Source organism: Cygnus olor, chromosome 9 (assembly GCF_009769625.2).
Source record: "Cygnus olor isolate bCygOlo1 chromosome 9, bCygOlo1.pri.v2, whole genome shotgun sequence".
Taxonomy (NCBI): Eukaryota; Metazoa; Chordata; class Aves; order Anseriformes; family Anatidae; genus Cygnus; species Cygnus olor.
The window spans coordinates 3,298,267-3,310,232 of NC_049177.1; the positions used below are offsets into that span (position 1 = coordinate 3,298,267).

General features: G+C 42.0%; 1 protein-coding gene across 1 annotated transcript; it reads left to right on the plus strand.

Annotated features, from left to right (window-relative positions):
- Window positions 1-176: 176 nt before the first annotated feature.
- LOC121074822 (thiamine transporter 2-like) lies at window positions 177-9,335 on the plus strand. Its single transcript, XM_040567380.1, has 6 exons — window positions 177-464; window positions 3,117-3,282; window positions 3,642-4,461; window positions 5,930-6,122; window positions 7,933-8,074; window positions 8,958-9,335. The coding sequence occupies exons 1-6, from the start codon at window positions 430-432 to the stop codon at window positions 9,135-9,137; spliced, it is 1,536 nt and encodes a 511-aa protein (XP_040423314.1). The 5' UTR covers window positions 177-429; the 3' UTR covers window positions 9,138-9,335.
- The last annotated feature ends 2,631 nt before the right edge of the window (window positions 9,336-11,966 follow it).

Below are 11,966 nucleotides of genomic sequence, written 5' to 3' on the forward strand. Positions count from 1 at the left end.
TTAGTGAAAAAACATTTAAGCCTTATAACACTGGCATTTGCTCTCCCTTGTTTATGTCATTACTCAGGCATAGGGTACTGTTCCATCCTTAATATGGAGCAGTTTCCCAAGCCATGTACCCTGCCAAATAGACCCAAAAATCTTTGGAACAGGATTGGCTCTATTGCTTTTGTGCCAGTCAAGCATCAAACCATGGTGTCAGTCTTTATTTACTGCTGCCTTTGGGCAAGAACAGGCCAGGATTGTCTGGCTGTTCCTTTAAGGGTGCTGAAAGCGTGCCAGCTGGAAATGCTTTCAAAGGAGGTGTCATTAGAACAAGTTGAAATACCAGAAGAACAGGAAAAGCACAAAAAATAAATACAGTCCAGTAGCTGCAACACAGAGAGGACAGCCAGAAGAGACTGGAGGTACTAAAAGAGGACATTATCCATGGAAGCGGGAAAGGAGGAGCTCAAGCAGACAAGGTATGGTTACATACGAGCTTCGGAAATCCTGCAGCAACAGGGGAAAGAGGGAGGAGAGAAGAGAGCAGTCCAGTGGGGAACTGGGGGCTAAGCGATGCTGTGTGGGAGAAGAGTGGGTGGCTCTGGCACTAAGTAAGAGTTGATGGAGCATGCAGTGAAAACAAGAAACAGATTTTTCCACAGAGGGACACCAAGGCATCCCACCATCTCTCCAAAAGAGAAGAAAAACCTAGTTATAAAAGAAAAAAATTGATCCTAAGGGGAGAATGAGGGGGAAAAAATTGGCTGCCTTCCACTTCAGCACCGAGGTACAGATTTCACTGTCAAACATTTGTGGTTATAAGCGCAGAAAGTGACAACGATAGTGGTGGCCAGCAGAGCTGAGCTAGGGCTGCAGCAGAGCCCTTTGATACGGCAGTGCTAGGGCGCAAGGTGAGCATGCACCCCACTGCAGTTAGGTTATTGCCCACCTCCTGGCTCCCCAAGGGCAGAGCAGGCTGCCCCTGCACACCCTCACCCCACTGCACCTCTTGGCTCCTCAGCTGCTCAAATCAGGTGGGAAACTTCTCATCTAAAATATCTGCTAGTCTAGCACAGGTGCCTCCACTAGTAAATCTCCAGAGAAGAGCTGCGTGTCTAACCCCACGTAGCACATGTGTTGGGAATGGAGGGATGAACTTACCAGGGTGCACCTGAAGTTTTTTTGTACGCAGTTAGAAACAGATTATTGCAGCTGATGACACAGCCCTGCCACCAAGGGCCAGTGCCAGGGGCACACCACCCAGTGCTCTCTGAGCCCTTGGGCATGTAGTAGCCTCCAGCCTCCCTAGAAATCTGTCCATGTCCCACTTGCATCCCAAGACATGGGATATTTTGAAAGGGTCCCTGAAACCTGCCACTTTCACTCCACACAGCCTGCCTGCTGTAGAGTGAGCACACCAAGACCCAAAAGAGATAGGAGCAGATGTAACCTGAGAATCTAACCTGGCAACGGAAAAATGCAACCTGGTTAAATCACAGAGCTAATATGGACCTCTGATGGAGATTAAAGTGCTAGAGATGCCCTTCACCACCCTCTTCTTAGTGACTGTCTCAGAGCCTTTCAGTAGCACATTAAGTGTTCATATGGCATTAGGGTGCTATAAGGCATTAATGATTATCATGTGAAAGGATAGTGAGAGGATATTTTGGTGACTAAGCAAGAAGGATCCTAGGCAGGGCCAAAACTAGTCCTTGCCAACTCCCTATTTGCAGCAGGAGCTATTGCAACAACAGGGAATGAAGGAGGGGCAGAAATGCCTTTCCTTGAGTGCTCTGAATGTGTCCCAGTCACATTTTTCCTTTGCTGAGGTCATCTTGCCCTCTAGTGGTTCATGCTGCAGAGTTGACATACAGCTAAATTAATTTCTGCTGTAAATCCTGTAATGTCAGTAGTTTCAGAAGTTATAGCATAAAATGAAATAATGCAAGTTCCTTTTGATCCGAACCTTTTCTTTGTGTATCATTAGCAAAATGTGTTCATGGTATGAACTTCTAAAAGATGCAGAACACTTGCTACCTCATACTTTATATATCACACCCCAGGTAACTTTGCACCCTAACAAGAGGAGCTTCCACCCAACCAATCAGGAGCGATGCAGTCAACAGCTACATGAACGTTTATTTTGGGGTAGATCTTAACTCATCTTTAAAAAAAAGTTGAGGAAAAACACTATCCCCAAAAATACTATTTTAAAATTAGAACAATATTTTGCCCGAAAGGAGTTCCCAGGAAGTAGATAGACAGACATCTGCAGAGCAGCAGCAACACCAGCTGGCAACAGGAACAGTCCAGAAGACTCCAGAAGATAAACCCGGCAAGTTTAGATTCCTGATATTGCCTACACAAACATGACTATGGAGTATAACCTACAGTTTCCTCTGCATTCCCCCCATCATATCCATTTTGATTTCTCTTGGGCTCTTTCCAGAAGAGTTGCACCAAGATTTAATTTATTGCATAAGTCTCAGCTAGAGAAAAGAGCCTAAATATCTGCTTCATTTCATTTTAATGTGAACTATAACTTTTAGTAACCACAAATGTTTTTTATAGACTGAATACAGAAGGCCTACATCCAAACTGGACTTCTGATGAATCTGAAGCAATAAATTCAGCTGAGGATCTGGCTTGACATCCTTTCTGTATCTATTAGTGACTCATTTGCTAGGCTCTAGCTCTCCATAACAGAAAAGCCACACACATCTAGGAGGCCAAGGAGAAAAACAGTGATTGTGAACTAGATGCTTGTTAATCAACATGGTGCTTGGGGGGCATCTCAGTGCTCAGCAATGTCCAGGAAAAAAAAAAAAAAGCCTTCCTAGATGAAGGAAGGCTTCCCCAGTGGTTAGCTTGGTCAGTGCAGAATGAATAACGGTGTAATTCGTCTCCCATTCAAAGATCTTCCAAATCATTCTTTATATCCTGTCTACAAGGAGATAAACAGCAGATGTATGTACAGAAAGCTTTTCACTTAAAGTGAAGAAAAATCCTTTCCAGTTGCCAACCTCTAAAGAACACTCCTTAACATTAGAAACTACAAAATAGAAGTTACAACTACAAAATATCTTTGTGCTTGCATGGGCAGTGATCTTTCTAACAGAGTTCCTCCCCAGCTTTGCTGCACGAATTATGGGCTGCTGGAAGCAAGAGGAAAGCAACACTTGGACTTTCCCCACCCTGGTCCTCTGCCTCTATGGATTCTTCTACATGATGAAGCCATCAGAACCTTTTCTAACCCCTTATCTAACAGGACCAGATAAAAATCTGACAATAGATGAGGTATGGTTTTATTTTTATTTTTTATTTTTTTTTTTACATGGAGCACCAAAAATCAAAAGTAAAATTTTAAACAAAGACAAAGAAAGACTTTTAAAGAAAGACAAAGGTGAGGAAAAAAAAGCAAAACTGTAACCAGCTTGGGAAGGTTACAATTTGCTCCAGGTGGCATAAGTAAAAGACTCAAAATATATAACAGGGTTTCTAAAATTTAAAATTCAGTAGCATGTTCAACACACTCGTGGTGCTTCAGACCAGCATGGTTGTGTATATTATGAATTCTTCGTCCCTTCTCTAAAGCCATTTAAAATAAATGAGCTTATTTTCCCAAAAAGGAATTACACAGATTTCTTCTCTTGTAGGTTACCAACCAGATTTTCCCCGTTTGGACATACTCCTACCTCGCACTCCTGCTCCCAGTTTTCCTGATTACAGACTACGTGCGCTACAAGCCCGTCCTCCTCCTCCAGGGCATCAGCTACATCGTCACATGGCTCTTGCTCCTCTTCGCTCACGGCGTGGTGGCCATGCAGGTGATGGAATTCTTCTACGGGATGGTGACAGCCACCGAGGTTGCCTATTACGCCTACATCTACAGCGTTGTCAGCGCCGATCGCTATCAGAGAGTGACGAGCTATTGCAGGAGTATCACCCTTGTTGCGGCCACAGTTGCTGCAGTGCTGGGACAGCTGCTGGTTTCCTTGGCAGACGTATCCTACTTTCATCTCAACGCCATTACCCTCGCTTCTGTGTCCCTGGCATTCCTGTGTTCCTTTCTCCTCCCGATGCCCCAAAAGAGCATGTTCTTCCATAAAAAAGGTGTCTCTGAAACCCTCCCACAACCACAAAAACCTGTGGCTACACTCAGTTCCAACGGGCCATCGAGCTGCCAACAACAGGACAAGGACTGCGCAGCTGCTGACACGGGACCAGCACCACAACAGCAGGCTGAACAGCCCAAGCCCCAGAACCACATGCTCAGAGTACTGGTGCAGCTGAGCAGAGACTTGAGGGATTGCTACAGCTCTAGGAAGCTGCTTTACTGGTCCCTGTGGTGGGCTTTGGCTACAGCAGGCTTCAATCAGATTGTGAATTACATCCAAGTGCTGTGGGATTTCAGAGCCCCCTCTCACAGCTCTGCAGTGTACAACGGAGCTGTTGAAGCAATAGCAACTTTCCTGAGTAAGTTCATGTCTAAGCATCAATCACAAAGGTAGCCTCCAAAGTTTTACTTTAGAACAGTTTTGCAGTTCCTTTCCACTGCAGATACCCCAAGGAAACAGTATATGCATTGTGCATTCGAGATCCAGTTCTTTGATGTACAAAAACAGTTCAAACACGAGCTATGCTATTTTTCTGTGTGACTATGGCACCAAACTATCCTGCCAGCATGCAGAAGCGTACATGTCACACAGACCTTCCATCCAGCTGCTTGATCCATTCGGAGGCACCCATGTTTCTTTTGCAAGGTTTTGCATTTTTTATCTTGCCTCCCGTCCCCCCAGCAAGCATCACAACAGTTCCCATAGCAATAGTATCAGCTTACAAAGATGAGTTTTTCCATAAATATTTTATACAAGAACTTAAACCTCTCATTAAGATCCTTCTCTATTAAAATGCTCTTGCACAGCAGGAAACAAAGAATTTCAGCAATTCCAAGATACGGGGATTTACAGGAAAAAATGCTTACTGAATTCACGATGTTACTGATGTTAACCATACTCTTTTGCAGTGGGAGCAGATGCCTGCTTCATATAAGCAAAGATATCCAAAGGCAAATCGAGTGTACCACCCTTACTTGGCAGTGTTCCACACTCATTGTGCTGCTGTGGAGGACTTGCACAAGACACTGGGGCGTGATCCACCAGGGAAAATAAGTATGTCTATGTTGCATCTGGCCATTCAAGTTACCATTCCTGTCATTAAGGAGAAACAGATACTTCTAAGTATCTGTTAAAAGTTACCCTGGTCTGGAGGGAGACAGCTAATATAGACCAAGTGACTGATGTATTAGAAGGAACTCCTGAAGTGCCTATTCCATGATGAATTCCTCTTTCTCCTGGAATCACCTAGTTCTCAGTGTAGAGGTTTTCAAATTGTACAAGACACCTAAGATGGATACTCTGATGGCTTACTTTCAAAACAGATGTCTTTGTAGCAGACCCACCAAAAGAAAATACTGCTTATCCTTTCGTTTTCTTGAGTACATTCACTTGATACTTGACAGAAGTCATCCCTCCCCTCCCACTTTTTTTTTTTTTTGGCAGCTTAGTCCCTTTATGAGCTGCACAGAGCTAATCTATTAACCTAAAAGGTAACTGGCTTACTATACAACCAAGCTAGTAAGCAACAAAAGCTGGAAGAATGTGGAAGAATTGTTCCTTTTGAGCTTGCTGGGTACTACGCAGATAAACAATGAATCTTTTCACAAGACAGTTTATCCAAGAAGTGGATACTATGAATACTATGAAATACTATGAAAAGAATTGCAGATAATTTATGCTGTTGTCTAAAAATGACCATCCATCTGCACGGTTTCTGAACTAGTCTGCTTCATTATTCAGCGTTGCCTTTTGGTATGTGAGGGTGGCACTTGGTGATGCAGGCTATAGAACGCATGCAACATTTACTTTTTTTCCTTCCTCTCTAGGCTCGGTAACATCTTTCATGGTGGCATATGTGAAAGTGAACTGGGACCTTTTTGGAGAACTGGCATTAGGGATCTTCTCCACAATAGACGCTGGTTCCCTCTTCCTCATGCACTTTACTACCAACATCTGGTCATGTTATGCTGGCTACCTCATTTTCAAGGCAAGCTATATGCTTCTTATAACAATAGCAACGTAAGTATAAACCCTTACAGTGCTACCATTATGTGCGTAACATTAACCCTACTTTAAGCGTACTTAGGGCATTCCTCTTTTTACTCAAGAGATAGCTGATCTAACACTAGACATAACTGTTTAGGTAAAGACAAGGACACTTAAATGCCCACTTATGTTGTTTTCATCCTTCTAAACAGCCATAAGTTATCAGAAGAACACTGAACAATTGCCTATGCAGAAGCTAAACGTATAAAGTATCCTTACTATTACAAGCAATGTTAATAGCAAAACATTTAAGTTACTTTCCTCTTGCACAAGCACTGGCATAGGAGATGTGGGGACAACACAACCATCTTTAAAAAGCAGATCAAGAACCATCTTTTAATATCCCCTTATGTCTCGACCACCTTGTTGATAGCTTGCAAACTATGAGCTATGTGAAAGCAGGAAAAGATTTGCCATGAGCATTCCCCAGCACAACTTTATACGTATATCTTTAATGACATTATGGTGTAAACAAAATATAATAGCATAGCACATTTAAATGCAAATGACCTCTTACGAGATCAAGCTATTTTGTTGTCAGATATAGAAAAAATATAAATAACACATTTTCCCACTTATTGTATTGATCAGAATGCCTTCAGACTAGCTCAAAATTTTACTATACTATTTGATTAACAAAAATATCAGATGCATTTTTGTGTCAAAAACAAGATAATTTAAAAAAACTCAGATAATTAATTAAAAACTCAGATAATTTAAAAACTGCTATAACTGCAGTGCATGACAAGATGATACCCATCTTGAATGAAGTCAGTTGAATCCCCTGTTTATATTTTGGTGGATTTTCAGTGCATTATAGTGGATAACACCTGAACTACTTCAATATATTCAACAGAAAAAGAATAAAAGCTTGCACAAATGAGCCCTGCTGAAAGTCAGTGCAAAGCATACTGAAGGAAGAGCAGATAGATTTGTTCAAATAGAAACTTGGGAGATAAATATCGCTAAGATAGATGTTCCAATTATTGTCAAAAACGATATTGCAAGGAAAAAAAAATCTATGTGCTCTTGACAAGAATAAACTGCATTCTACCTCCACTCTTAAGCCACAAAGCAAAAAGTGATTAACTTCATAAAAATTTTGATTATAGAATCACAGAATATCCCGAGTTGGAAGGGACCCATAAGGATCATCAAGTCCAGTTCCTGGGATTAGAACATACCCATGGTGACCACTTAAGTCCAGACCTCCCAGCCAGGGCAGATCTCCTGCCGATGCCAGATCAGGTCATGGTTTTGTCCATCCAAATCTTCAAAGCCTCCAGCCATGGAAACTTTACAACCTGTCTGGGAAACCTAACCTAGTGCTCTATTTCCCTATGAGGTATTCCCTCCCCCCCCACCCCTTATGTCCAACTTGAACTCTTCAAGACAGTTATGACACTGCTAAGAGTTGGACACAAGACCACCAAATGAAGCAATGTTTGAGCACTCAGAAAAAGCCCTATTGATATTGCTAAGCTTTCTGAGGCCCAAGAGGAGAACCACAGGCCATCTGCCTGAGACTGGCACAGTCTGAAGGTAGAAGAGAAGATCCGATCTTCTGATCACCTGATGTGGTTTCGAAAAGCAACACAGACAAGTACAAAGTCATTGAAATGCATTCCAATAGTCAGGACACTGCTGGGAGCAATCAAACAGATGAAGCACCATTTAGCCCACCCTTGGGGTATCACCTCTATGATGCATTTCTCTATCAACCACATGGAGAGCAATAGCTTTCCACCCAGTGTGAAGTACCTGACAGCCAGTCTCACCTTAGGTTCCAGATCGCCATAAATCTGAGCATGGAGCGCTACGCTTTGATGTTTGGATTGAACAACTTCATCGCACTGGTGATTCAGACAATCCTTACAGTAGTCGTTGTGGATTCAAAAGGCCTGGGACTGGACATAGTGACTCAGGTATGTACTGTTAATTTGCTTCCATTTCACTGATTAGCTGATTCATTTTCAAAAGTTTACCAAGAAAAATCACTTCTAATTGCAGCCCAGTAGCAAACCTGGTCTGTATCTCAAGGTGAGTAATAAAATCTTTCCGCCCATGGTTTGGTCATATAATGTAGCGTGGGATATCCTATCTCACATCAGTGCCAATAGCTTCAGTCAAGGCATTTCCACTCATGTTGAAGTCAACTGAAATTTACTGACTTCTGCAATTTCTCAGACAGTGTCTGAGAAGCTGGGACAGCTTCCTACTCGCATGGACATGAAGAAAACTAAAGCTATTCAGATATTCTGCATGGAGACAGCAAAAGATATTTTGAAAGATTAAAAGATTAAATCTTTAAGATTAAGAACATGTACAGACATCATAAATAGGCTTGCCACTGTTGTCGGAAAGACTGATACAAATTCATGTCGTATTTACTGAAGCCAGTGTCATGACACCAGTGAAATGTGCAAGTAAGAGCAAAAAAAAAAAAGGACTAACTCACTCTTCGCTTGCATTATTCATGACTATGTGAGTAATGGGCATGCTGGTAGTGAAGCTACTTCTACGTTTTGCAATAGAAAAAAAATCCTGTTCCCATCCCTTCCCCCTCTGATGGTTATTAGGAAGCACAGGGAATAGAAACATGGCAGTTCTTCATACCTCAAAGACCTGCTGTTTGCTGGAAAAGATAAGATTTTGCTTAAGCACAAAGCAAGAACTTGAGCAGAGAAATTGTGCCAGGACATAAGTAAACAAAACAGTGTCTGTCTCAGGAGAAACAGTGTTTCCCTACCATATGTTTTTCATTTATTTTTTATTTTTTTTTGCCTTTTTCTCCCACCTCATCTCCAGTTTTTAATTTATGGGAGCTACTTTGCAGTCATAGCTGGGATTTTCTTGATCAGAAGCATTTACATGCTTCTCTCAAGCAAATGCAGAAGGAAAATAGCAAGATCATGGAAAGAGCCTCTGAACCTTGCTGAACACGAACCAAAAGAGCAGACTGTGACTGGCTATACGACCCGGCTGTAGGAGTCAAGCAAAGGCTCACGTGGCCTGGCCCTCATGGGAGAAGAGCTCCTACTGCAGCATACAGGGAACAGCAATGCAAGAGGAACATACAACACAACCCTGAAAAGCTATGCTGAATCATTACAGCACTTCCTTACAACATATGCCAGCTAAGAAAGATCATCAGAATGGCACCAAGCCAAGAATAAACGATAAGTTGCTTTAGATTCTTGTTTATTTGCCTTTAAACAGCTTAACAGCAACACTTTATAATCAAAAAAGCACAGCAACCACCTTGGCATCCCACTGTGCACAACAAAGATTCAAGTTCATTGCCTTGCTTGGTCTGGCTCTTGCAACCAGTATCGCTAAGCTGCTTCCACGCACACTTGCTTATACACGCGGGCCAAGGGGCTACTGCCTGCTTTGTGCGAACCTTGCTCTGAACAGAGGAGGAAGGTATTGCATTTGCATCGTGATATTCCTTCCTGCCTAAATACAGGTGATTCAGAGGTTGAAAGCCCACCTCAGAAGCACACCTTTTGCACACAACAGCGCAAAGGCAGGGCTTGCACAACCTGTCTGAGAAGAAGGTTCATTCAACCACTGCTAGGCCACAGTTGTTGTTTGGCCCATGTTTGAAAACTGCAACCTAAACACTGCACTGAACCCACAGCAATCTCAGCTCAGAAGGGTAAACATTTCAGAGTCGAAACAAAAATGAACCTTCCCCACTCGTTTCTTTGTGCTTCCAGTAAAATTAATATTTTAAGATTGAATGTCTTCCTGTTTCAACAGGAAGAAAAAAATACAAAAAGAGGTTGAGTAGTACAGACTAAGTCCAGAAAAAGTATGTTGTTGAGGAATTTGACTGACTTTGCATAGGAATCCAGATTAACAGGAAGGTTTAAAACTGAAATGAGAAAAAAAACAACTAGTACCATGCAATTTTGCTCACCAGATGAGGAGGTTCACTGATCTCGGCCAAGGATTTGTCAGGGTCAACATCTCAGAATTTATCAAGAGACTTTAAATCCTACAACTAATTTAGTTTAGCATAAAGGACAGTCAGTCCAGGAGGACAAAAGAGATTATAAATGAGCTTGCATAGTGAATGCTTAGTTTAATATAAAAATATACCCATATGTTAAAGTTATTTCTGTACTGCAGCTTGCTTCAAGCTTGCAATACCTACATCTCTCTAATAAAAATAGAAAATACTTTGCATTTGCAGAATAAATATGTTTCCTGTGGAGAAAAGTTATCATCTGTACAAACATTTGTGCTTTTCATACATTTGTTGTGTACTGGAACTAGGCAAACTATCTAGAAGCAAGACTAAGCAGGAGAGAAGTAATTTGCTTTAAGTCACAAGAATCAGTAGGACTTGCCCAAATGAACCCAGCTCGTTTTCTAGTCATTTTGTTTAGTATTGTGCACTGCGTGGACATCCTCAGTTGTAAACTGTCTTTAAGCAGAACAGTTTAACCAATGCAGATGTAAAAGCAGGAGATGTACTTAGCCTCCACTAAGCACTATCTTTTATTACCACAGAACTACCTACATAATATTCCTGCCTGTGGGACAGAAGTCCAATAGAGCTTGGACTACTTAGTATTACCTCATGAATAGAAAACCTCTTTTGAGGCTTTTACTTACAAACACAGATGCAAGTTCTGGACTGGCAACTAACTAGAATTTGTGCTTAAATGAAAAAAACTTAGTATTTAAAACTGATAGAAAAAAACAGTAAAAGTTCTGAACTGGTCAAATCTCACTGTCTTCTCTGTATTGCCCCTGAAGAGCAAAAGAACCAAGCAGACAATATATTCAGTTTTCAGCTATAGAGAACACTGTCTTCAGAAAAGCCTTTAAACATACATATGATTTATATTTGGATACCTGTTCTCTCTCTACAAAAGATTATGGGGTTGGGAGTTTGGAGGAGCATTTGGGAGGGGAGGAGGAATAGGGAAGCTCTGAGGAGTGTCAGGAAGGACATGACACAATGAAATTACAAACAACAGCAAAAGAAAGGTAAAGCCTCATGTTACCTTGGGTTTTCAGCTGCAAATCAACATTAACCCAGCAATCAGATTTCATCCAAAATAGTGATATGCACATCCACCTGTGCATTCACATACAATGCACACACTTTGGAGAGGCCATAGTTTGGGCCCAGCAGGCTATTTGATCTGCAAAAGGAAACTGAACAAATCCACCTCCTCTTGCATGCAGTTGTGTTTAGTATTAAGAGTTCATCTTTCCTCCCAGGGTGACCAAAAATTCCACTTAACTACAAAAATCTGAAGTGGAACACATTGCTCCCCATAGCTACAACCCCATCTCAGTGCATCACTAACTGCCTTTGAAACACTAGTGGTTTTGGAGACACATCTTCACCATGATACAATCCAGCAAGCTGGTAAGGCCAGTTTTGGCCATGCCAGCAAGAAAACTGCATCTTTCTATTCAAAGCCGGTAGGTATCAACCAAGCACTGTGTGGGTTACCAGAGGAATGCCAGTCAGCCACCTTGCAGTAGGCCAGTTGACTTACCCAGCAGCATCGTCTCCGTATTTTCATTTCTCAAAAGCCATTTGTAAAGAGCGAGCATGAAACATGGAGACAGAACATGCCTCGCTTCCCTGAACACTTCTAGAATACAGGCTAGAAGCAGTGTGAGAGGTTTCCATAACTGTAAAATAAAACCTCACAAAACTCCGAATAGCATGTGGGGCCACTCCTGCCAGGGCCACGGGGTTGGCTCCCAGGGTCAATACCCATCCCACAGACCGCCTGTGGACTTCAGGGTCAGCTCCTTCTTCTGATGAGCCATGGGAGAAGTAGG